Here is a 27627-nt window from a genome sequence, read left to right as displayed (position 1 = left end):
TTTTTATATACTAGTAATGTCGGCGATCAGCGACTTGTCAAATCGCATGCCAAATCGGAGGCTATTGCCAGGAATGGCACCGTCCGAATCGGTGCGATGCCGCACTTGCAGTGCCACACCGATTCCCAAAAATTGTTTCTGTACTACTTTTGGTGACTTCGGGGAGCGATTTTTCAATAGACATCTGTGCAGAAACCCGCACAGATGTCTCTGAAATCACCCCTGAAGTTGGGACTGACCTGCAAGAATGAAATTGTGCGAGTTAAGCTGAACTCGCACTAATTCATTCCCGCTGTCAGTGTGAACCTAGGCCAGGTTCCGGTTAGAGTTCCACACTCCTAACCGATCCTGCAATTTTTTTTTTCTATTGCATTGTGGAGAAAAGATACTCCCCTAAGGGCTCATTCACCCCAACAAACGCAGGCTTAATTCAAGGAACATGGAAAACTATTGATCTGTGTACCTTTTGCACTATATAGATGAGTTGGATAAATTGCAGCATGCCTGCATCTTTCGCAAAACACAGGTGCATGTCACTGCAGCATGCTTATCATAAAAATAGAAATAATTTAAAAAGTTAGAATTTTGACCCTATATGTGGCCTGTACAAAGAAAAAAAAAAAAAAAACACGAATTTAAAGATGAACTCCAGGTATGGACCAGATACCACTTTATAAAAGTAGCAATGTCCTCATCGCTGTGCTGTACATGGTCTGCGCAGAGAGCAGAGCTAAGGGAAGGACCCAGCAGACCCCACCCACTACAAGCTGCCTGTAGAAAACTACAGGAGGGGGAGGCAACAAGACCAGTCATCCTACACAAGGAGAGAGAGCAGCAGTGACCGGTCTTTATTACAGGAAGGGAGCTTCCTGTAATGCATTGGAATGGAATGGAATTCAAGTAAAAATACACACGCCTCTTGTATTTCGATGATATTGGTTTATCTTGGAGTATCTGAGAATTATGTCAGGGGAAGAAGGGTAGACTCTGACCAGCCTTTTCACCTGAAACTACAAAGTCCTCTTTGGGTATAATGACTTTTGGTCTGGCTGTTGACACTGCATGATTGTATTGTGCAAAATGATGGCTCTGGTTTGCACTGTGTCATTTACATTGCTTTTCTGGGGCATTGCTTTTGGGGTCTTAAAATGTAAAAGAAAAAACTTGGTGAGGGTTCTAATATATATTCTGCCTTCCTGTAGCTTGGTGTTGAAGTACATACAAGTGTCCTGCAAGTTTCCATCCCATCGTTTACATCACCCACGACGTTTCAGAAACAAGTCGATGCCACGAAAATAATTAAAAATGAGGAACCCTCTGCGCCAGTCACAAGGTAAATGAGACATGTCTGCTAGATAAAAAAAGAATAATGAAGCAAAATTCGGAATTCACCTCAATGTGTGTTGCCCTTGCCCATTTATTTCCTATGGGCCCACTAAAGCCTATTGGAACGTTCAGTCCTCAGCCCTGTATTCCAAGGGCCTGATTTTAGCAAAATCCGTTCAAGTTTTTGCATTTGACTAATTCGCTGTTCTGCTGTAGTTTTTCTGGATCTGATTATGTCCAAGTCCTGGCAAATCAATATCCAGTTAAACACGTTCTGTTTTAGTAGTGGGCACAGCCAGGTACTTGGCAATTCCCATCCGATAGACCCAACGGGTTTCCTCCATATCATCAGGCTCTGTTTGAAAGGCACTGACAAAGCCACCATTTCTCCCCCTTCCGCTATACAGTCGAGGCCATCCAAGTCAGCACGAACGTGTAGTTGATTCCCCTTTAGGCATTACTGGATATGGAAGGCTTTCACACTGGATCAGTGCCCTGGCAGAACGCTAAAAAATTCCTGCTAGCAGCATCTTTGGAGCGGTGAAGGAGCAGTGTGTATACCGCTCCTGCCCATTGAAATCAATGGGTAGCGCGGCTGTACCGCCGGCAAAGCGCTGCTGCAGCAGCTTGCGGGCAGTGGCAGCTGGTGGTGAAAATTTTAAGGGGGGCGCAAAACAGATCTGGCCCTCTCTCGCACACCCCCCCCCCCCCCCTCCACGCGGGCTCTTGCACTTCATAGTAGATGGCAGATCTATCTTGCACTACATAGTAGATGGCAGATCTATAGGAGATTGCACAGACTGTATTGTGTATGGTCTGATAAAAAAGGGGATTGGACAGAGTATGGTCAGCTTTAGGACAATACCGAGAAATAAACTGCTTTCATATAGGAAAGAGGATGGATAGCCAGGATATACACAACCAGCAGGAAGGGGCGTGCAGGGATGGATGTACAGGTAGATGGGTGGGTGGGTGGATGGATGGATGAAAAGGTGGGTGGGTGGATAAGTGGGTGGATAGGTGGGTGGATGATGGGGTGGGGGGATGGATGGGATAGGTGGGTGGATGGATGGATGGGATGGGATGAAGGGGTGGGTGGATGGATAAGTGGGTGGATAGGTGGGTGGATGATGGGGTGGGGGGATGGATGGGATAGGTGGATGGATAGGTGGGTGGATGGATGGATGGATGGATGGGATGGGATGGAGGGGTGGGTGGGTGGGAGGATGGATGGATAGGTGGGTGAGTGGATGCATGGGGTGAGTGGATGGGATGGATAGGTGGGTGGATGGATGGGATGGATGGATGGATGGGGTGGATGGATGGATGGGTGCAGTGAGGAAGGAGATATTTAATGATCAGGAGATGGTAAATCTGCCTGCCAGTGTTCTGATCCATCACAGATCAGTGTACAGTGAAGGAAGCTTGTCTGGATGGATTGGGTGGATTAATGGGGTGGATCCGGTGGGGTGGATGGATGGATCCGGTGGGGTGGATGCAGTGGATGGATGGATGGGATGAATGGATGGGGTGGATGGATAAATGGGATGGATGGATGGGGTGGATGGATAAATGGGATGGATGGATGGGGTGGATGGGTGGGGTGGATGAATAAATGGGATGGATGGATCAATGGGGTGGATGGGTGCAGTGAGGAAGGAGATATTTAATGATCAGGAGATGGTAGATCTTGTTGTCAGTGTTCTGATCCATCACAGATCAGTGTACAGTGAAGGAAGCTTGTCTGGTGGGATGGATGCGCTGGATGGGTGCGGTGGATGGATGGGATGGATGAGATGGATGGGATGGGTGGGGTGGGGTGGATGAATGAATGGATGATCAGGAGATGGTAGATCTGCCTGTCAGTGTTCTGATCCATCACAGATCAGTGTACAGTGAAGGAAGCTCATCTTCCCCTCCTGCTGTCATCTCCTGACCTCTCAGCACAATGTCACCATGCCATCCAGTATGATCAGATTCCCCCTGCCAGGGAGAAGCTCTGGTCTCTGCTCTCAGACTGGGTGTAAATGCAGCTGGATGAGAGGAGAGGACAGCCTGAACAACTAGCATAACATAGCATTATCCACTGTGTGCCAGGCTGCCCCTCCCCCTACCTGCCACACTAGCAGCCCCATCCAGATGTACTGTCTCTGGAATGTGCTAAAAGCTTCTCTCTCAAGCCTTCACTGCACTCTCTCTCCTCCTCCCCAGATCCACTACACAGGCAGCTGCTGCAGGTCTGAGAGCACAACACAAGTTGCTTAATCTTACCTGCTAGCAGCTTCAGTAATGTGTCCCGGTCACGACCAACTCCTCTGCTTGTGTTCAGACCAGTCAGCAGCGGCGGCCCATCTATTCCTTTCTTATTTTCTCCGTGTGCTCAGTGGAGAGGGGAGGGGCCTCCCCTCTCCACTGAACACACGGGGATTTGTCCTCACGGCGGCCATCTTTTTGTAGCCCGCCGGAAGTGACTTTGTTCTCACACTGAGAACAAAGCACCCGGCCGGGCGGATGCTGGTCAGCGCGATCGATTGCGCCACAAAGCATCTTCAAACCCCGCCAATGAAGCGCCGCATCTGCAATCTCGTGATTGCATTGACGTGGCACTTCCCATAGTGCACTGTGTCCGGCGCCCGGACACAGTGCACTTGGTTAAAGGACATTTTTTTTTTCTTAAAGGGGCAGTTTAAAAAAAATATTTTTTTTGTGACCACAGCAGGGGGGGGGGGGCAGCGCCCCCTATGGACGGGCCGCCACTGCTTGCGGGTGGTTTTAACCCCTTCTCGGCCTATAGCGGGGGGTAAAAGCGCCCCCACTAGCGGCCGAATAGCGTTGCAAAATTGACGGTAAAGCGCCACTAAAAATAGCTGCGCTTTACCGTCGATGCACCCACCACCCCTGTGTGAAAGGGGCTTTAGAGAAAAGACAAGCTAGTCCCCTGCCAGCATGCTGCAGGGAAGAACTCTTGATGCCTGTGTGAAAGCAGTGGTCTCTCTATAGAGGTCCAACACACCCTCTGAGGAGTCAGAGCTTTAGTGCTCTAGCAGGGAGCATGAGATTTGCTAATACAGTGCCTATAGCTCTAAACAGGGAAGGGATGCTGGATCTCGGCAGAGATTTCCACGCAAAGAGCAAGGATTCCACTCTGCAGCTTGCTAGCAGGTGATGTGCTTTTCTACTCGGTGTGGCTGCTTTCTAAAGAAGAACAAGCTATAATACTTTGCATGCCTTTTTATTTTGTTGCACCTGGAATGTATTTAGCTGATTTAAACTGAAAGCTGGGCTTTAATGAGTTTGTGTTTCAAAAAAACTCCTCCTTAACTGTGGTGTGTGTTTGTTTTTTTACTTATTTATTTTTGCTAAGGCATTACTCCACAATGCATTTGTATTCACCTGTATATGGGTTGGAGGCCCCTTAGAAATGAATGAGGAAATCCTCCAAAATGCACACGTGTTATGATGAGAACACACAAGTGTGAATCTAGCGTAAGCCCCCTTTCACACGGGGCGGCATCCATCCAAGCAGATCTTCCTGCTTAGCGGGGGATCTGTCTGCTTATCCCCACTAAGCAGACTAATGACAGGTCTGTATCCACTCCGCTATGCAGAGCGGGCACGGACACAGCCTGCTGTTCTCTAAGGGGCAATCAGAACCATCCAACCAGAATCCATCCAACCGTCATAGCGAACGTATCCCCTTCCTTCTGTTTTTAGCGGATGGGATGCCGCCAGGTGACACCGCTGGTGTGAAAGGGACCGAAGAGTCACTTATACAGACTGGAACAAAGAGCTTGGTGTTTGTTTAGAAGCCAATCTTCTCCCTTCCTTTGTTCTTTTTTGTAAATTTGCGATAAAAAAAAAAAAAACGTGAATCTCTATCACCCTCGTACTGAAAATGGTGATGGATTGTCTTTTTCGTACACTGTTTTTTTGATGGGATCTTTACTAAAATGTACAGACAAAAGGGTTTTTATACATTTAGCTCAGTCTTAAAGCGGGGTTCCACCCAAAAAACAATATCTGTATGTATTCTCTTCCTTGCCTAGATGCTGACATGCCGTTTAAAAAAATTTAAATCGCCGTAATTACCTTTTATTTTTCTATTCTTCTTTGCACTTCCTGGTTCTCCTCCCATGGTAGTAGGCGTGTTTCTAGCCTCTCCCAGACTCCTGGGAGCTAGTCTCAGGCTTCCCAGGATGCCACTGAGCATGTGCGGGAACGAGCGGTGAATGCTGGGAGCACAGCATTCACCACATCCAGGAAATAAATGGTTGTGGGCTTCAAATGCCCACAATGAAGATGGAAACCGCCTGCAGTGAATAATATAAGTTATTCTTTCCAACGAAATCTGACACAGGCGGACATATTACACACAATATGTGAGTATGTAATGCTGAGAAGAAAAGTTTGTGAATGAATTAAAAAAAAAAAAAAAACGATAGATAGGTGGACCCCCGCTTTAAGCCTCGTACACACAGTACGATTTGTTGGCAGGAGATTGTTGACAGACTGTCTTAAAATCTGACCGTTAGTACGCTCCTTTTGACAATTGTTGTCGTCCAACAAATGTTGGATGGCAGGCTAGTAAATTTTCGTCGGACGACGGTCTGTTGTCTGATTTTCATATGGTCAGTACACAAAACCGTCACACAAAAGTCGAAAGTACAAACGCGCATGCTCGGAATCAATGCTCACCAAACACAAAATTAGCAGAAGGGGCCCAAAGGGTGGTGCACAAGAGCTGCAATTCCTCGTAGTACCTCACTACGTTCGCGTTTGTTGGCCGACAATTGTGTATCGTTAGTATGCAAGACAAGATCCAGGCACACACCCTTTTGACAAAAATCAGACGATCTGTTGGCCAACAATCGTACCACGTGTACGAGGCTTTAGCCTGGGTTCAAACTAATGCAAATTTACAGCTGGCTTGATGCGTTTAGGAACACAGATTCGTAGGTCATGTAAAAAGCATAGTATTCCATGGCTTTGGTTCACCCCTATGCGTTTTCGCGAATTTGGTGCGAGAAAAAAAAAAAGGGTCCTGTGCATGTTGACTGCGGGTGCAATGCAAATTTTATCTTAATAGGCTTCAATTGAACTTGCAGTAAACTCGCAGCACACAATTCACATCTCTGCAAATTGTTCACTGCCTGCCTCCTGAAATTCGTGGTAAAATTGCGGTAAATTCGCACCTCACACAGGACAAAAAAAGGGATCAAATTCGCAGTACATCGCATCGTGGTAGTGTGAATGTAGGCTTAAGCAGATTTTATAGGATTATTTATCCCCCCCCATGTGAAATTATATATATTAGAAATAGGCAAAAGCACCAGAATATCTATTAAAAAGTCATTAGCATTGCTGTATTGAAAAATGTCTAATTTCAATGCATTGGTTTGCATTTCTGTTCATATTATGGATATATCTTCCCTGTGCAGCATTAATTTCATTGATACTTTTTTTTTTAAAAAACAATATCTAGGCATATCCTTCCTGCAGTGGACTGGCATGTTGTTTCTGCAATTTTAATGCCCTTTATTTGCCTGACTGCACCCATCTGCCACATCAACTCAGGAAACGCCTCCACTTTTAAAACAAAGTGCCTTTATTTGTCGATCCTCAAACTGGGGGTCACAGGTTGACCAGGCTTGACTGACAGTCAGACCCTGTGACCTACAAAGCTTCTATTCTCCAAACGGCAATGCTGCGAACACTTGAAAATCTCACTCTTTTAATGGCATACTTGGCTATGATGATGTTTAAAGGGACCCAGTAATTTTCTTATACACTTTAGAGATCTGAGGGTAAAGCACAAGTATTGTCACCCAGACCGCAGTTTCCCTGTAAATGTTACATGGTTGGATTGCAGGCTCAGAAAACTGAGTCTCACTTTTCAGGATAGAGCAGCTCCTATGTCACCTGGTTGCTCACTGCCCAATGAAAGAGTATTATCAAGCTGACTTTTTGTCCAGTGACACTGGAAGCTGTAGTAGGAGATAGTCGTGTCCACTGCCTGGCTACACATTGGGGAAGGGGTGTATATTGCAAGGATGTACTGATAATTTAGCAGATGATATACTGTATATACAGTTGTTCTCATAAGTTTACATACCCTGGCAGAATTTATTTCTTGGCCATTTTTTCAGAGACTATGAATGATAACACAAAAACATTTTTTTCACTCATGGTTAGTGTTTGGCTGAAGACGTTTATTATCAATCAACTGTGTTTACTCTTTTTAAATCATAATCGCAACAGAAACTACCCAAATGTCCCTGATCAAAAGTTTACATACCCTGGTGATTTTGGCCTGATAACATGCACATAAGTTGACACAAAGGGGTTTGAATGGCTATTAAAGGTAACCATTCTCACCTGTGATCTGTTTGCTTGTAATTAGTGTGTATGTATAAAAGGTCAATGAGTTTCTGGACTCCTGACAGACCCTTGCATCTTTCATCAAGAGCTGCATTGACGTTTCTGGATTCTGAGTCATGGGGAAAGCAAAAGAATTGTCAAAGGATCTGTAGGAAAAGTTAGTTGAACTGTATAAAACAGGAATGGGATATAAAAAGATATCCAAGGAATTGAGAATGCCAATCAGCAGTGTTCAAACTCTAATCAAGAAGTGGTTCTGTTGAAACCAAACCACGGTCAGGTAGACCAACAAATTTCAGCCACAACTGCCAGGAAAATTGTTTGGGATGCAAAGAAAAACCCACAAATAACTTCAGGTAAAATACAGGACTCTCTGAAAACATGTGGCGTGGCTGTTTCAAGATGCACAATAAGGAGGCACTTGAAGAAAGATGGTCTGCATGATCGAGTCACCAGAAGAAAGCCATTACTACGTCAATGCCACAAAGTATCCCGCTTACAATATGCCAAACGGCACAGAGGCAAGCCTCAAACCTTCTGGCACAGTCATTTGGAGTGATGAGATAAAAATTTAGCTTTTTGGCGACAACCATAGACACTAAATTTGGAGAGGAGTCAACAAGGCCTATGATGAAAGGTACACCATTCCTACTGTGAAACACGAAGGTGGATCACTGGTGTTTTGGAGATGTGTGAGCTACAGAGGCACAGGAAATTTGGTCAAAATTGTTGGCAAGATGAATGCAGTATGTTATCAAAAAATACTGGAAGCTGCGCATGGGTTGTACTTGGACGACAATGATCCAAAACACAAGGCCAAGTCGACCTGTCATTGGCTACAGCAGAATAAAGTGAAGATTCTGGAGTGGCCATCTCAGTCTCCTGACCTCAATATCATTGAGCCACTCTGGGGAGATCTCAAACATGCAGTTCATGCAAGACAGCCCAAGAATTTACAGGATCTGGAGGCTTTTTGCCAAGAGGATTGGGCAGCTTTACCATTAGGGAAGATAAAGAGCCTCATCCACAAATACCACAAAAGACTTCAAGTGGTCATTGATGTTAAAGGATGCAATACACAGTATTAAGAACTGGGGTGTGTAAACTTTTTATCAGGGTCATTTGGGTAGTTTCTGTTGTGATTATGATTTAAAAAGCGTAAACAGTTGATTAATAATAAATGGCTTCAGCCAAACACTAACCATGAGTGAAAAATGTTTTGTGTTATCATTTATATTAGCTGAAAAACTGCCAAGAAATCATAAATTCTGCCAGGGTGTGTAAACTTATGAGCACAACTGTACATTTGTATCTGTGTATACATATGTTGTGTGTCGAGCTCTTTGCTCAGCATTCCCCTCTAACACTAATAACTGTATACCAACTAAATCTTCTTTTCCAGTGAGGTGAAGACCAGCAGTTTATCAACTGAAGACAAATCTGAGGAGCAGCCTGTGTAAGTGTCACATATTTTGTCCCTGCTTTTGTTCCAAGAGTAAAATACATACCCCTCAGAACTCCCAATTTACAAAAATAAGAGACCTTTAAAAAGCACTTGAACTGCTAGAAAATGACATAGAACCCCCAAACATATGTTTTTTTAGCAGAGACCCTAGAGAATACAATGGCAGTCATTGCAACTTTTTATCTCGCACGGTATTTGCGCAGCAATTTTTGGGGAAAAAAATGTTTCATGCTTCAAAAAAAAGAAAAACAAAACAGTAAAGTTAGCCAAATATTTTTGCATAATGTGAAAGATGAAGTTACGCCGAGTAAATAGATGCCTAACATATCACACTTAAAAAATTGCACACGCTCGTGGAATGGCGCCAAACTTCGGTACTTAAAAAATCCCAACGCTTTCAATTTTTTTACTAGTTACATGTTTTGAGTTACAGAGGAGGTCTTTGGCTAGAATTATTGCTCTCGCTCTTACATTCTCGGCGACACCTCACATGTGTGGTTTTGAACACCGTTTTCATATGTGGGCGGGACTTGCATATGCGAACTGGACTACCGAAAAGCCGGTCCCAGTGCCCTCCGTCTGTTGCGGTGGACCCAGGAGTCAACAGATATGTGAGTACGGGATTTAGTGTAGTAGTATAGCTTATTTTTGGGGGTTGGGAACACCTTGCTCTGACAATCGAGAGGGAGGTGTTCCTGGTTTCTCTGGTGGCCTTTGCCCTACGTCAACATCCGCCCTAAAATTCAGAAGCAAAATCTATGTAGGATCTGCTCCCTGTGTCCTTTTCAAGGCTTAACTTTTAGAAATGACAGGAGTGTGAGTTGAGTTTTAACATGTTTGGGAGGCAGTGGAAGTTATAAAAGGATTTGTATAGATGACATTTGGTGTGTTTTACGAACGTTCCCCCATACTAATAGGAAGAATCTGTTTTCCCAAGAGAAGCTAATTTCCTGTGTTTAACAAGGAAATGCTCACATACATGTTTATGGAGACATTCAGAAGATCTTGTCTGTGCTTCAAGCGTCTGACAAGGGAGCCTCTTCTAGATGACGGATAAGCACACAGCTGGTTCCCTCTGATAAACTATTGTCACTGCTCCTTTGGAGGAAGGAACAGAGGGGAATGTCATCAGCCTTACGCAAGAGCACTCCTTCATTCTGAAAGAACCATGTCCAATTTTTTTTTTTTTAACTTGTATATAGAGAAGGGAGTCTTTAAAAACCTGTCAGTAGTTTTGCTGATTGTGTCCCATTGACAAAAAATCCTTTTACAGCATGAAATGACTCAAAAGTAGACAGTTGTCACCTGAACAAACATCACTATTTAGACTTTTCATGCACATGGCCAGATGAAAAAAGCGGCAGCTTTTACACAGGCTCTTGCTGTTAGCAAGATCCTGCATTAAAAGTGCTTTGTATGATGTATGCATGTAACTTGAACAATTGCGTAGGGTATAAATAGCTTTTATTGGCAGTCAATGCTGCCCAGCTAGTTGCTAGGACACAGACGGCAGAAGTTGCCTACGCTCTGGCGATGCAAAATGCCATCCAATTATTGACCCCACATAATGTCAGTGTCAAATTGTGCAGGCAGTTGATTTCCAGGTCTACATCTTGGACAAATGGGGTGGAGTCTACTGTTCAGATTCATGGCACTGATATTTTGACAATGCATGAACTAACATTGGTTGGGAGGGGGGAGGCATGGTCGCATTTGATTAGCCCCACTCAGATTATATACAGGCAGAAATGGCTCCTCCCACTGTCCATCAGAGTGGGCCTGCAACACCCTGTAAGAATGCTGCTGCCCCCCCCCCCCTTTATGTTCATTCATACCATGTCAAAATATCTGCATCATGACACAGAGAACAATAGACTCCTTCTACTTCGTCCTAAATCCACACCTGACGGGGAACTGATTGCAGAATGGCCCATAATATTGCAACATATAGAGAGCACTACAAAGCATTGCATTCCCGATCAATGGATTGCTGGTGAAATATTGGTCTTCTGCACACTTTCTCTAGCTCTGTGCCTGTGCCTCTTTAAGGGCTTTTAGTTGGAAAGCTGAGGGAGGTGTAAATGGACTAGGAGTGTAATGATTACTTCACTTGTATTCCATTGAGAACTACAAGTCCGCCTGCCGTGGTGGCTGACGGGACTTGTAGTTCTTTCACAGATCTTGGGCAAAATTCAAAAGTGACAGCAGCTGTTGGGGAGAAGAACCCCTGACCACTGTCACTTGGGGAGGGGTAGGGTTGGGAGTAGTGCTGAGGAGGGGGTGGTGTTGCTTAGCTACACGTTACACCCTTAATACGGGTGTAACATGTATCATATTGCTAAAGCTGAACTTAGTCTTTAACCATTTGCCTCCCAAGCCAATTCTAACACTTCTCTCCTATATGTAAAAATCATCATATTTTTTTGCTCGAAAATTACTCAGAACCCACAAATATTATATGTAGTTTTTTTTTAGCAGAGACCCTAGGGCAGTGATGGTGAACCTTGGCACTCCAGATGTTTTAAAACTACATTTCCCATGATGCTCAAGCACTCTGCAGTGCAGTTAAGCATCATGGGAAATGTAATTGCAAAGCTTCTGGGGTGCCAAGGTTCGCCATCACTGCCCTAGGGAATAAAATGGTGGACATTGCAGCATTTATGTCGCACGGTATTTGCGCAGCAGTTTCATGAATTAAAAAAAAAAAAAAAAAAATAAAGTTAGCCCGATATTTTTTTGCATAATGTGAAAGATGTTACATTGAGTGAATAGATGCCTAACATGCACGCCTTACGCCTTAAAGTTGTGCAGGCTCATAGAATGGCACCAAACTTCAGTACTTAAAAATAGGCAACGCTTTAAATTTTTTTACAGGTTACCTGTTCAGAGTTACAGAGGAGGTCTTGGGCTAGCATTCTTGCTCTTGCTCTAATGTTTGCGGCATAATCTCACATGTGTGGTTTAAACAGCACGTGGGGATGGGTGCACTTTAAATTTATTTTTTATTTTTTTTACACTTTTTTTTTTTAACACTTTTATTCCTATTACAGGGAATGTAAACATCCCTTGTAATAGGAATAGGGCACAACAGGTCCTCTTTACAGCAATATCTGGGGTCTATAAGTCCCCATATCTCTACTCTAGGCTGGAAAGCCTGAAATAAAAAAGTATCTCGGCTTCCCAGCTGAGGCAACGGCAGTGTTTACAACTGCTGAGGCCGGCCATGATGTCATAACGTCGCGCCCAGCCTCCGAAGATCATAGAGGTGACCAGGGACATCTGGTCCTTAGTCAGCTCTATGGTAAACGGCAGCTGGTGACCTATTCATTCTCAGGCTCGCCGATTGCACGGACGAGCCGGTAGAAGCACCATCATTTTGCCACATCATTTTTGAAGCAAATGAGCCATCACAAAAAAAAAAAAGACGAAAACTAAGAGAAGTCACAGAAAAGGAACAACAGATTCAAAGCATCCTAAAACACGAGATGGCATTTGTACATAAAATAAAACATAAAATACAATAAAAAGGGTAATTTTGCCATAAAACTCAACACAAGGCGAATATTCAGTGGATTTAAAAAGTCTACACACCCCTGTTACAATAAGACCAAGATAAATCATTTCAGAACTTTTTCCACCTTTTAGTGTGACCTATAAACTGTACATATTGAAAAAACTTAAATATTTTAGGGAGGAAAGTAAAAATAAAAAACTAATGTGGTTGCATAAGTGTGCATACCCTCTTTTATAACTGGGGATGTAGCTGTGTTCAGAATTGGGCAATCACATTCAACTCATGTTACATAGGAGTCAGTACACACCTGTCATCATTTAAAGTGCCATCGATTAAACTCCAAAAAAAGTTCAGTTGTTCTAGTAGGTCTTTCCTGACATTTTCTTAGTCACATCCTACAGCAAAAGCCATGGTCCGCAGAGAGCTTCCAAAGCATCAGAGAAATCTCATTGTTAAAAGGTATCAGCCAGGAGAAGGGTACAAAAGAATTCCCAAGGCAGTAGAGATATACCATGGAACACAGTGAAGACAGTCATCAAGTGGAGAAAATATGGCACAACAGTGACATTACCAGGAACTGGAAGCCCCTCCACAATTGATGAAAAGATGAGAAGAAAACTGATCAGAGAGGCTGCCAAGAGGCCTACAGCAACATTAAAGGAGCTGGAGGAATATCTGGAAAATACTGGCTGTGTGATACATGTGACAACAATCTCCCGTATTCTTCATATGTCTGGGCTATGGGGTAGAGTGGCAAGACAGAAGGCTTTTCTTATGAAGAAAAACATCCAAGCCCAGCTAAATTTTGCAAAAAAACATCTGAAGTTTCTCAAAAGCATGTGGGAAAATGTGTTATGGTCTGATGAAACCAAGGTTGAACTTTTTGGCCATAATTCCAAAAGATATGTTTGATGCAAAAACAACACTGCACCTCACCAAGAAAACACCATACCCACAGTGAAGCATGGTGGTGGCAGCATCATGCTTTGGGGCTGTTTTTCTTCAGCTTCAGTTTTTCTTCAGTTCCAAATACCAGTCAATATTGGCACAAAACCTTCAGGCTTCTGCTAGAAACTGAACATGAAGAGGAACTTCATCTTTCAGCATGACAACGACCCAAAGCATACATCTAAATCAACAAAGGAATGGCTTTACCAGAACATTAAAGTTTTGGAACGGCCCAACCACAGCCCAGATCTGAATCCAATTAAAAATCTGTGAGGTGCTCTGAAGAGGGCTGTTCGCAGGAGATGTCCTTGCAATCTGACGGATTTGGAGTATTTTTGCGAAGAAGAGTGGGCAAATATTACATGGTTTGCCTGGAGTTCAGCTTTACGTTTTTTGACCAGCGTAATTCTCACAGCTATCTTGACTTGTGTATGGTGAGGTATAAATGAATAACAATGTAAGGGGGTCACTTATCTACCCACAATGCTCTCTGTTTCAGATCTCCTATACAGAAATCAAGCAGTTTAGACAACCTGAAGAAGATGCCGGAAAAGGTGAGAGTTCTTTAATCCAATGGGATATGCACAGAGAGCCTTGTGACTGCCCACAGCAGCCAATCAGATTCTGTGGTTTAAGTTTCGAGATTAGAAAATGAGAAATGATTAGCTTCTAATAACAAGGCTTTCATTTTATTGATCAGTCGTCATTTCTCAGATTTTTTTTTTTCTTCTTTCTGTGACTCTTCTGTGCCTTTTTTCTTTGCTTTTATTTTTTTCTGTTATTTTTCTTTCTGTATCTTCTCTTCCTTTTCACTGTCTTTCTCTCTTTCAGTTCACATAAGCTTTATTGGGAGGCTCAAATAACATGATAGAATTGCAAAAGCGAATAAGGGGTTTTTATAGGTTGATTTGGGGGGGGTTTCTTTTTTTTTTCTCTCTGTCTGTCTTCTTTCTTCCTTTCCTTTCCTTTCCTTTTCCTTTCCTTTTTCCTTTTCCTTTTTCCCTTTCCTTTCCTTTCCTTTCCTTTCCTTCCTCCCTCCCTCTTCTCCTATTTGTTGGTGTACGTTCCTGAACGTGTCATGAGAAATGTAGGGAGAAGACGTCTCTGTATCCTCGATGCACTGAAATAAAACTGGTGAAACTGCATTTTCACAGGGACATCTGTAATGATTTTATTTAATTGATTTGCCTCTCTTAGAAGGCGGCTTCTCCAGATTCTGGAAAGTTTGAGACCCTCCCGCCGAGACCCCCCGGACACAGCACCAGCACTGGAGGGGAAGAGGAGGTCTTTGGCACCCGTAAAGCCAGGTCATCATTCGGGCGTGGGTTCTTCAAGCTTAAAAGCAATACCAAGAAAACTGCCAGCACACCCAATCTAGGTAGGCTACTATCTGTGTTTCCTGTAAAACTTCCAGCCTAACTGCCGACTGGGATTGGTGTTTGCCGAGACTTGTCTTCACAATTGTCCCGGGGATAGTCCAGAGAACAAAACATGTAAGCAAGTATGACAAAATACCTCCGTGATCTGGGTTGGTTTTTGTAGAAAATGGTAGCTCTGTCTAACTCCATCCATCTCTGTGGAGAATTGCCTTCTTACTAAAATGGTCCGTGATGTAAAGGGTGTTCACATATTCTGACAGCGAGCCTCTAATTACACTCCAGAGCTGGTTCATCCTACATGCAATGCAGACTTTACATGGAAGCTATAATGTGTTTTTGGCCAAGTCATATTCTGTACCATACTTCCATTACTGTATGACATACACACTTCTGCATTTTTTTCTTTATTCGGCACATTTTATGGTATAGATGGCGTGTTTTACTGTGATCAACACCAAAGACTTTTTTTTTAACTCTAGTAAAGTTGAATTAACTCCACAGGGTTTTTTTTTTAATTACACATTAGTCATACTTTTTTTCATTTTAAGGAAATGATGTACTGTATGCAGTGGGCTCAGTATTTCTAATGGTACCCTATATTAATCGATCTTAAAGCTCAAATCTGCATTACAATCCATTACAGGTGCAGCAAAACAAGGCGTTTAAATCTGATTGTTCTATTTAGAAAGCAGCCATAGCCTGACTAAGAAAGGCCTGTCCCCTGTTAGAATACCGCAGAGAAGGACCGTTTCTCTCTTGGTGGAAGCAGAGGTTCCACATATCTTTTGCCGAGTCCTGGTACAGCTTATGGGTCAGACGAGCCTCATGCTTACTGATTAAAGAGCGCCAGCTGTGACATGCAGAGACCCCTGCTTCCACACAGAACACAGGTCCATGCCTGCAACATGCTGGCAAAGGACATGCTTTTCTTGGGCTATACGGTGTCTTGAAAAAGTATTCATACCCCTTTAAATTTTCCAAATTTTGTCATGTTACAACCAAAAATGTAAATGTATTTTATGTGATAGACCAACACAAAGTGGCACATAATTGTGAAGTGAAATGGACACGATAAATGGTTTTCAAAATGTTTTACAAATAAATATCTGAGAGGTGTGGCGTGCATTTGTATTTAGCCCACTTTACTCTGATACACCTAACTAATATATAGTGGAACCAATTGCCTTCAAAACTCACTTAATTAGTAAATAAGAGTCCACCTGTGTGTAATGTAACCTCAGTATAAATACAGCTGTTCTGTGAAGCCCTTAGAGGTTTCTTAGAGAACCATAGTGAACAAACAGCATCGTGAAGGCCAAGGAACACACCAGACAGGTCCAGGGATACAGTTGTGGAGAAGTTTAAAACAGGGTTAGGTTTTAAAAAAAAATATCCCAAGCTTTGAACATCTCATGGAGTACTGTTCAATCCATCATCTGAAAATGGAAAGCGTATGGCACAACTGCAAACCTACCAAGACATGGCCGTCCACCTAAACTGACAGGCTGGGCAAGGAGAGCATTAATCAGAGAAGCAGCCAAGAGGCCCATGGTAACTCTGGAGGAGTTGCAGAGATCCACAGCTCAGGTGGGAGAATCTGTCCACAGGACAACTATTAGTCATGCACTCCATAAATCTGGCCTTTATGGAAGAGTGGCAAGATGAAAGCCATTGTTGAAAGAAAGCCAAAAAGAAGTCCCGTTTGCAGTTTGTGAGAAGCCATGTGGGGGACACAGCAAACATGTGGAAGAAGGTGCTCTGGTCAGATGAGACCAAAATGTAACTGTTTGGCCTAAAGGCAAAATGCTGTGTGTGGTGGAAAACTAACACTGCACATCACCCTGAACACACCATCCCCACCGTGAAACATGGTGGTGGCAGCATCATGTTGTGGGAATGCTTTTCTTCAGCAGAGACAGGGAAGCTGGTCAGAGTTGATGAGAAGATGGATGGAGCTAAAAACAGGGCAATCTTAGAAGAAAACCTGTTATTCTGCAATAGACTTGAGACTGGGGCGGAGGTTCTCCTTCCAGCAGAACAACGACCCTAAACAAAGAATATTCACGTGTTAGACTGGCCCAGTCAAAGAATATTCATGTGTTAGACTGGCCCATTCAAAGAATATTCATGTGTTAGACTGGCCCAGTCAAAGTCCAGACCTAAATCCAATAGAGAATTTGTGGCAAGACTTGAAAATTTCTGTTCAGACGCTCTCCATCCAATCTGACAGAGCTTGAGCTATTTTGCAAAGAAGAATGGGCAAAAATGTCACTCTCTAGATGTGCAAAGCTGGTGGAGACATACCCAAAAAGACTTGCAGCTGTAATTGCAGCGAAAGGTGGTTCTACAAAGTATTGACTCAGGGGGGCTGAATACAAATGCACACCACACTTTTCACATATTTATAAAAAATGTTGAAAACCATGTGGAAAATTTCAAGGGGTATAAATACTTTTTCAAGGCACTGTAGATGCTTTCTAAAGAAAAAGGAAACGCAAGACTTCACATACCTTTTTGTTCTGATGCACCTGGAATGTGTTTAGCTGATTTATTAAAACTCAGTGTAGCTCAGTGTGAAATGCTGTCTTGTAAGATTCATATCTATGTGTGAATGCCTCTGTATGGTTTCAGAAAAGCTTTCTTTGACTAGTAGTTCTTATTCAAATGGGGAGAACAGAGCTGTGTTCACATTGAATTACCTGTCTCCTCTTGTGCTTCTTCCTTAGGGATTTATGTAGAAAAACTGTATTGCCTGCAGCCCAAAATTTGATTCAAATGTCCGTTGTCATTTTCCATTGCTGTTTGAATTGTTTTTTGATTGGTTGGTACAGACAGTTACACATCCTACAACCCTGGATAGGCAAAGATTCTTGTATGTGTCTGTGTCTCTTGCTCCCCCTACTGTTCTCTTTCAGTATTAATAAACTTCTTTCTACAAACTCTCTCTTCCTCTGGGCTGCGTATGATTTTGTGCTCTTAATGGAATTTTGAAGATCGCAGCCGAAGTGCCAGCGCCCCCACTTTAGGTATAGTAAAACTGCATGTCTCCAAACAAAAAAAACAACCCCTCTGTGCTGTGTTCCCATTATTGTATCCCTTAACCCTTACGTTTTGCTGCCTGGCTAAAACCCAACTAGAAAATCAAACCACCCCCTACTCCATCACTAATGTTGTGTATGTTTGAAGCCTTCAGCTAATATTGATATTAGTAGTCCATAGTAGTACACTTACATGCCTAGCTGCTCAGCTAATCTAGCTCCATCCTGTGTCCAATATGAGAATTTGCTGAGTTGTTGTGCATTTGTAAAATTTGTTGCTTTTAGGGGAGTTTCACCAAAAACTGATGTTCCCTTTTTTGTGTGGTTAGGCCCATTTACATTTTTTGCAGTACGTTAACACGTGTTGCGTTAAGGCAGAAAATTGAAATGAATGGGCTGCTAGCGCACACATTACCCTTATTTTGCAGCGCAACACAGGTACATTACTTTAGTGTGTTGGTCTGCGATTGCTTTTAGTCTTTTGGAGATTTCAACAATTAACCTTACCTAAATTTTTTGTGTTTTTTACACTCTAATCGACACTCTACAATGTAGAAAACATATTAATTAATTTGTGAGTCTGGCTGTGTAAGCACTCACTATGGTCTAGTTGAAGGGTGCCGATATGCAAAGCACTACACAGAAAGCTTGCTGTTGCAGTCTCCAACAAACTTAAGATGGAACTATAGGCAAAATTGAAAATGATGCAGTTTGTCAATAACTTTTTTATATCGGTTTGAGTTTTTGAGACCCCTCCAATATAGTGGTTTTGTGTGTTTTTTTTTTTTGGGGTTTTTTTTTTACCCGTTGCAACTGCAGTACATCATTTTATTTTCCACTTCCTGTAACAGGGTGACAGCGCTGTTTGTTTTGCATTAATATTGCACGCCAGTCACCCTGTGGACAACTCATTTCAAATGAACTGTAAGTGACAAATTTAAAGCTCAACTCCATCTATTCTTATACGGTTTGTCCCAATCCCTGTAACTTTCACTTTTGCTGCCCAGCTTGGCCTGTTAAAGAAAGGTGAAAAGTAAATGATCTACTGGTAGAAATATGCCATAGGAGGACTCAAAAAAATAAAATTGCTGTGTTAATATAGACTGCATCATAAATCTCATATTTTTTTTTTTTTTTTTATTTCCTATAGTTCCACTTTAAGAAGCCTGGTGTTATTTAAACCTCCCAGAACTAGAGTTCTCAGTTTTTGATGGAGTTAACCTTGAATATGTTTGTGATTTGTTGTTCTTGTAATGTACCGTGATCTATGTGTACGTTGGAATTGCAGATTATTGCATTTTTATGTTTGTGGGACTTAATCAACAGTCAAATGTTAAAAACTGCAAAAAACAATCCGGAATTTATCTTCCGTTGGTCTGAATGTTTTGGTTATGAAGGCCATAGACAAATGAGGGTTGATTTACTAAAACTGGAGAGTGCTAAATCTGGTGCAGCTGTGCATGGTAGCCAATTGGCTTCTAATGTCAGGTTGTTCAGTTAGGCTTTGACAAAAAAAAAAAACTGGAAGATGATTGGTTTCTATGCAGAGCTGCACCAGATTTTGTACTCTCTGGTTTTAGTAAATCTACCCCATGATGTCAACCAGATCAGAAACTTTGTCCAATTGCTATTGTTTTTTCCCCCAAGATAAGGTAACTCTGAGGTGTCCAGCGTATTTGGGCTTAAAGCTGAACCTAGGGACATCATCCAATGCCACACCTGTGCTTTCGACTGTCCTTTGATGTCACTGGTTCACTTTACAGAGGAACAATGTCTTTTTATGTCCAGTTTCTAGAGCTAACCCTTTACTGAGATACAGAACTAACCTTTTTGGCTGCGTGTAAAGGTTAAATCTGTATGCAAAATTGGGTAAATTTGGCAACGCTCATCTTTTTTGGGGATCGTGAATTTTCATCTAGCCTCAATGTACACATTTCACATGTAGGCAGTCTGCAGCAGATGGCGTATTTTATAAACTTGATTTCCCAGATTCATTCGCAGATGGAAAAGTGCATTATTAGGTGAATTCATTATTCGCTAATAAAGATGAAAATTGATTTGCTGGATTTAGCAGGTTTTACAAATCGATTCGCTAGGCAATAGTACCTGTTTAATTTGACTTGAGAATGGAAAAACTTGTGCTGAATTCCAAAGGCGGCCAGATCTCTGGTATAAGGCCATTTAAAAGAATCTTCCATTGGCAACTGTAGAAAAAGTCAGAAAAAAGGAGCCATTTTGCCGTTGGCTACTTGGTTCACCAAATTTGTCCAATGCTGGTTTTGTAAATGTAACGCTAATTTTATTTGGAGCTCAGCAAGAGAGATTTAAAGTTATCATATTTCCCGATAAATGCTTTTTCTTTCTGAGTGTCATGAGGACATATAACATATAGTGGTGCTATTAAAGTGGAAGTCCATGCAAAAACTAAAATTCCTGCATCTATAGCCATCAGCATTCTAACACTAACCTCTCTAGCCCTGTAAAGATAAAATCGCTGTACATACGGGGGGGCGTGGCTAGCCGGTGGAGACGATGGTCGCATGCTAACAAAGCTCCGCAGTATCCTGGGCTTAGACGGTTGAAAACAGCGACACAGAGCCTTGTTTCACGGTATCGTATACCGAACCCACAGTGGTCACACACCCGGATGCCTTCCCGCAAACGGAAAGATCCCACGAAACCAAGGAAGATGACGGACTTTCTTATACAGCCGCGCCATCTCCCTGTCCAAGATGGCGCCGGCAGATATGCAGGAGAGCCGCGCGGCCTCGGCACACAGCATGGACGGAACGGGAGGCAAGATTCTGGCCGCACATACGGAAACAGACCACAGGGACAAGGTCAGTACCCCTCCCCCTCCATCTGCATCCTCCAGCCCTGTAAAAAGCAAGCTGAAAATGTCTTCGGCCTGTACAGATACAGCAGACATCAGTGGATTTGATTTCTCCCTGGATGATACCAGGGAACTACAGGAGTCCATTATAGACTTCCCTACACAAAACCAGCCGGTATTAGATACCACGCTTAAAGACATGTTGGTATCTCTGCGATCTACCTTACATGCTGACATATTGGCAATAACAAAGCAATTCAAATCAGAAGTAGCAGCTGTAGACTCTAGGGTATCCCACATTGAATCTAAGATGGGCGAATTTGCATCTACTTTTAATGATATGGTGGACGCTCATAACGACAGGGGCGAGGAACTTACAGCTATCAAAACAAAAATGGCCGACTTAGAGGACAGATCAAGGCGCAATAAAGTCAAAATTCGGGTAATCCCTGAATCGGTCAAACCCCCAGAGCTAAAGGAATACTTTACAAATCTCATGAGAGCTGTACTTCCAGAAGCGCCTCTGGAGGACTTAATCAAAGACCGAATACACCGCCTCCCGAAACCCAGAAATATACAAGAACATCTTCCTAGAGATACAATAGTCCGCATCCACTTTTTCCATATCAAGGATCAATTCATGATGATAGTTAGAAGACGGGAAAACCTTCCTCAAGAACTACAAGACCTCTCTTTCTTTGCTGACCTTTCAGCCTTCACCATGCAGCAACGCAGACAGTTAGCAACTATAATGAAACCACTGAACAACCATCGCATCCAGTACAGATGGCTATATCCGGCCAAGCTCCTGATTACCAAAGAGGGCAAATCACATGTAGTAACAAGCATCAAGGAGGGAATTCGTCTCCTGAGGGACTGGCAAATTTTTGATTCAGATGACAACGGCCATGATATGCCACACTCACTTCCATCCACCAGAGCCAGCTCAGACGCAGAAACAGGCTGAATTACACGGTTGAAAACGACAAGAAACCCGTTTGACCCAGGAGAATGCCACTTAGCTAACTCCTTGCTTTATCCCCGAGTTATAGCGGAACTGCATCCGCACGGATCCCTTTCAGGATCGAAATTTTTTTACGACTTTTCGTTTGTACCCTTTCTTTCTTTTCCCCTCCCTATTTTTTCATCTACAGGAACAGAAGTACGGATATACCGATCCATCCTACTCAGTCACTTGAAACTTTTGCTCCACAGTTTCCAGCACACTGAAAGCCAATACCATCAGGTTGGGCTACTCTCTCTACACGACTTTCTCCGAACTAAGGTACGAGTTATACAAACTATCATTATGTCTTTCAAACTATCTTCACTAAACGTGAAAGGTCTGAATAGCCCCTACAAACTTCAAATGGCCTAGAAAGAAGCGTCCAGACTAAAAAGTGATATCATATGTTTCCAGGAGACTCACTTTTCAGCGGACAAACCTCCGGCCTTTAGCAACCGTAAATTCCCTCATCTATACACAGCAAATGGTCCAAAGAAAAAGGGAGGGGTAGCAATTGCAATCAGAGACTCTATCCCGTTCTCAGAAATCACAACCCACTTGGATAACTCCGGCAGGTACATCATACTGATATGTGAGATCTTTGCAGTCAAATATACCTTAGTTAACATATATCTACCAAACAACAACCAACTCCGATTTCTAAACAAAATATGGAAAAAGGTAGAATCTCTGAAACAGGGACATGTTATCCTGTGTGGGGACTTCAACGCGATTCCAGATAAGCACATGGACTGCACAAACCCCAAACACCTAACCTATAGAAGGACGACGCTGGCAAAATTTATCAACACTTCAAACCTCTTTGACGTATGGAGGTGTCAACATTCATCAGAGAAGGACTTTACTTTCTTTTCTAATGTACACAGTACTTATTCACGAATAGATTTCTAGTGGACAAATTTTTATTACAGAAGATTGTCAAATCAGACATTGATATTATATCATGGTCTGACCATGCCCCAATTTCCATAAGCGTGGGAGGGCGGAATGCCGAGACAGCAGCAAATAGATGGAGGAATGATGTGTTCTCTATCTCCCAACCCGAGAATCTTAAAATAATCAGAAAATCTTTGACTGAATTCTTTGAAATCAATGCTCCCTTGGTAACCGACCCTTTCACGCTGTGGAACACTCATAAAGTGGTTATACGCGGCCTCTTAATACAACTGAGCGCAAAGGCCAAACGGCAGAGGACAGAGAGGCTCAACGACCTGCTGAACAAAATTAAAAACTTAGAACTCTCTAACAAACAAAATTCTACTCAGAAAACGAGAACCCTACTATTTGATGCTAGACAGGAGTTAAGAACACTTCTGGTTTCCCAGCAGGATAGCCGCCTTCGTATTTTGAAAGCAAATAACTACCGCTGCAGCAACAAGGCGGGGAAAATGCTGGCGAACCAGTTGAAAGAAAAAATGATAAAGCAAAGAATCCCACATATAGTGAACCCTAAAACTACAATAACAGCAGACGCTTTTAGTGACTACTATGAAGCCCTATATAATCTTAAAGAAGACCCCGATACACCACAACCATCTGATAACATGATCGCAGAATTCTTGGAAGCAATAAATCTTCCAAAGGTCCCACAATCAGAACTTACTAAACTTAACTTACCGTTTACCACCCAAGAAATTGAAAAAACAATTAGGAATATGCCCCACAATAAATCTCCAGGTCCCGATGGCTACTCATCTGAATACTACCAATTGTTCCACACTGAACTTCTCTCCATTTCTAAAGCAGGTCTTTGACACCGCAATATCCAATGCCGCATTCCCAAAAGAAATGCTGACAGCGACTATCATAACTCTGCCAAAACCAGGTAAAGATTACTCAGCCCCACAAAACTTTAGGCCTATTTCTTTATTGAATGTGGACATCAAGCTGTACGCTAAGATCATAGCCAATAGATTGACATCACTATTACCAGAACTCATTAATCAGGACCAAGTAGGTTTCGTATCTGGTAGGCAAACTAAAGATGCCACAAGAAGAATGGTAAACATACTCCATCTCGCGGAGGAATCACGAAGGCCTTCTCTGCTCCTTACTTTGGACGCGGAGAAGGCCTTCGATAGAGTTCACTGGGGATATTTGATCAAGGTACTCGAGAAGTTTGGCTTGATAGGCCCCATACAACAGGCAATCTTAGCATTATACTCCTCCCCGTCCGCCTATGTTTTTACTGAAGGAATGTTCTCTAGAAACTTCCAAATAACAAATGGAACAAGGCAGGGGTGCCCCCTGTCACCATTAATCTTTGCATTAATTATGGAACCACTCGCAGAAACAATTAGGAACAACATAGCGATCCAAGGAATTCCCTCTCTTGACCGAGAACATAAAATATCACTCTTTGCGGATGACGTCATATTGACTCTATCTTGACCCCTATAACTCATTAAACGCAGCACATGAGACACTAATGAAATTTAGCAAAGTAGCCTACTATAAGGTTAATGCCTCTAAATCTAGCATTCTCGGAATAGCGATTGACAACACTACTAAATCCGTTATGCAAAAAGATTTTCCGTATCCGTGGTCCCCTGACTCCATCTCCTATCTAGGAATACCATTATCATCCCCTACTTCCAAACTATTCCAACTTAATTACCAACCTCTATTGAATAAATTCAAGGAAGATATCTCTAGATTTCAGAAGTTTTACTTATCTTGGAATGGCCGATTAGCGGCATACAAGATGCTACTCCTCCCAAAAATAATGTACCTTTTTTAGGACCCTTCCAATACCTATTCCAAATACCTTCTTTAAAGCAATGCAAAAACAAATGTCAAACTTTATATGGGCAGGTAAAAGAGCTAGGTTCCCGTCGCAAATGCAAGAAAATCACAAAGAAGCAGGTGGATTAGGGGTACCAAACTTAAAAGACTACTATATGGCAGCAATCTTAGATCAACTGAAACACTGGTTCGCCCACAAAGAAATTAAACATTGGTCCCAACTAGAACAGACATGGCTGCACCCTAGATCCCTACAGTCATTGATATTAGCACACAATATACAACAAATCACAATTAAAAATGATCACCCCACCATACAAGCTACAATGCAGGCCTGGTCCCACCTAAAAAAGACATCTAGTTCAAAAATAAACCTCACAGAAGTACCTATTCCAATAGAAGCCTTAAACTGGCTGATCCCAAACATTTCCCTGGCACAATGGCAAAACAGACACATTTTTCTACTGAGGGATATCATACAGGAGGATAAGTTTATGTCATTCAAAGAAATACAAAATAAGTTTCATCTACATTCCTCAGAGTTTCTGACCTACCTACAGATAGCCTCATGGTATAAAAAATGGAATATGTCAAACTCTTATTCCAACTCCAGTATGGAAGCATTTCCACTCCACTAAGCCTAAAATGAAAGGCATATCTCTGATATATACACTACTTAATGCCAAAAGAACATTCACTAAACCTACTCCCTTACAAAAATGGGAAAAAGAACTAGGCCAGTCATTTACAGAAAAACAATGGTTATTGGCATTCCAATGTAATCATAGATTTTCGAGATGCTCTAACTATGAGGAACTGGCGGCAAAGCTAATAGCAAGATGGCATTATACACCATATACGATGGCCAAATTCTCTAGATAAAATTCTAATCTATGTTGGAGGGGCTGCGACCATGTTGGAACATTGACCCACATGTTATGGTCATGCAAGCATATTCGCAGCTTCTGGTCAGAAGTGTTCAAACTAATAGCGAAAACAACAGGAGTCTTCACCACTCCTTCGGTCGAGAAGGCCATCCTAAGCATTAAAGCGGGGGTCCACCTATCTATCGTTTTTTTTTTTTTTTTTGAGTTCATTCACAAACTTTTCTTCTCAGCATTACATACTCACATATTGTGTGTAATATGTCCGCCTGTGTCAGATTTCGTCGGAAAGAATAACTTATATTATTCACTGCAGGCAGTTTCCATCTTCATTGTGGGCATTTGAAGCCCACAAGCATTTATTTCCTGGATGTGGTGAATGCTGTGCTCCCAGCATTCACCGCTCGTTCCCGCACATGCTCAGTGGCATCCTGGGAAGCCTGAGACTAGCTCCCAGGAGTCTGGGAGAGGCTAGAAACACGCCTACTCCCACGGGAGGAGAACCAGGAAGTGCAAAGAATAATAGAAAAATAAAAGGTAATTACGGCGATTTAAATGGCATGTCAGCATCTAGGCAAGGAAGAGAATACATACAGATATTGTTCAAAATTTGGGTGGAACTCCGCTTTAATATGTCAGAATACCCAATCTCAGTCAGATCTATAGCAATGCATATACTATTTGCCACCAGATCCTTGTTGGTAAGTAAATGGAGATCTGACGAAATTCCAAATGTCAGAGAAATTGTTACAAAAATAAATGTGATATCTGTTTATGAAAAAATTTTAGCATACAGAGATGGTTCTGGCGCAAAATACCTTTCCAATTGGAAACTTTGGAACTCACTATATCAAACATGAAAGCACTCTGTTACCTGTAATCCAGTTGAAGCTCAAAATCCTATCTTTTCACCCTTTCTTTCTCCTTCCCCATCCCCCCCCCCCCAACTTATCTGTATTAATGGTGATGTGTTTCAATCACCACAGTTAGAATACCATTACATGGACTCCAATCCAATGTAAAATTCAACTAAGAAATATACAGTGTGTACAATAAGAGTTACTTGTTCCATGATATTGTGTTATCTACACAATTCAAATTGTGTTAAATTGAAGTATTTCTGCATCCTGTTTTATCTGATAAATGTATAGCTGTTAATATCACGATGGACAAGTCAATTTTATTTTCATAAACTGTATGTTTGAAAAATCTTAATAAAAATTAAATTTGAAAAAAAAAAAAAAAAAATCGCTGTACATACCTCTTCTGAAGCCGATCCGACCCTGTCTCCAGCGGCTGAAGCTCTGCTGAGTACACATCCGACAATGGCTGTGAAATGAATGGGAAGTGACGTCACCCATAGAGTTACTATGGGGCTTCCGTTGATGGACGTGTCCTCTGCACCCGCCTCTACAGCGAAGCCGCAGCTGACAGCTCAGTGTGAGATCAGAGCTTCCACTGCTGGAGATAGGGTCAGATGGGCTTCAGAAAAAGTATGTATACCAATTTTTTCTTTTCAGGCCTAGAGAGGTTAGTGTTAGAATGTTGGTGGCTATAGATGCAGGGATTTTAGTTTTTGCATGGACTTCCACTTTAAGCATTTTCATTCCGTGTATCCATTTAGAAGAATCTTCTGACACTCTCTCTCTGACCTCCTTATAGTTGTAGTTTTTGGTGCCTTTATTAACTCATGACTTACTAAGAAACAAAACCAATATTAATTATGCGTTTGTTGTAATTGTTGCTGGTGAGGATCAAAAGGTAAGGGAATTTCTATATATTCAGTCCTGGATGCAGCTAGCAAAAAAGTTGTGCTAGATTCCCAGAGCAGCCAGTTATCTGCTTCCTTTAATATTTTGGCACCATGGAACTTTCTTCCAAGATTTAATTGGTTGCTACTGAGCTGAAAATGTTTATTTACCACAAATCTAATGGTCACACCTTATTTTAAGAATACATACATTTTGTTACATGTTATCATCTCATAAATTTGAAACATTTAAGTTTGACTTAATCCAGGGGTAGGCAACCCCTGGCACGGGTGCCGCAAGCGGAATGCGTAGCCTCTTTTGCTGGCACTCGACTCCCTC

General features: G+C 42.3%; 1 protein-coding gene across 21 annotated transcripts in view; it reads left to right on the top strand.

Moving 5' to 3' along the window:
• The window catches only part of PPFIBP1 (PPFIA binding protein 1), a 198645-nt gene that overhangs the window by 148689 nt on the left and 22329 nt on the right, over positions 1-27627 (top strand). For 14 of the 21 annotated variants that reach the window (XM_073621710.1, XM_073621709.1, XM_073621707.1 and 11 more), the window contains 5 exons: positions 1203-1333; positions 9107-9160; positions 14131-14185; positions 14829-15009; positions 18004-18036. In XM_073621710.1, coding sequence (XP_073477811.1) covers positions 1203-1333; positions 9107-9160; positions 14131-14185; positions 14829-15009; positions 18004-18036 — 454 coding nt within the window. The remainder of the gene's footprint in view (positions 1-1202; positions 1334-9106; positions 9161-14130; positions 14186-14828; positions 15010-18003; positions 18037-27627) is intronic. The other 7 variants (XM_073621713.1, XM_073621722.1, XM_073621725.1 and 4 more) reach the window with 2 other exon arrangements.

This window comes from Aquarana catesbeiana, linkage group LG03 (genome assembly GCF_042186555.1).
Source record: "Aquarana catesbeiana isolate 2022-GZ linkage group LG03, ASM4218655v1, whole genome shotgun sequence".
NCBI lineage: Eukaryota > Metazoa > Chordata > Amphibia > Anura > Ranidae > Aquarana > Aquarana catesbeiana.
The sequence above is the reverse complement of the archived record's forward strand: the minus strand, read 5'-3'. Positions and strand labels throughout refer to the sequence as shown.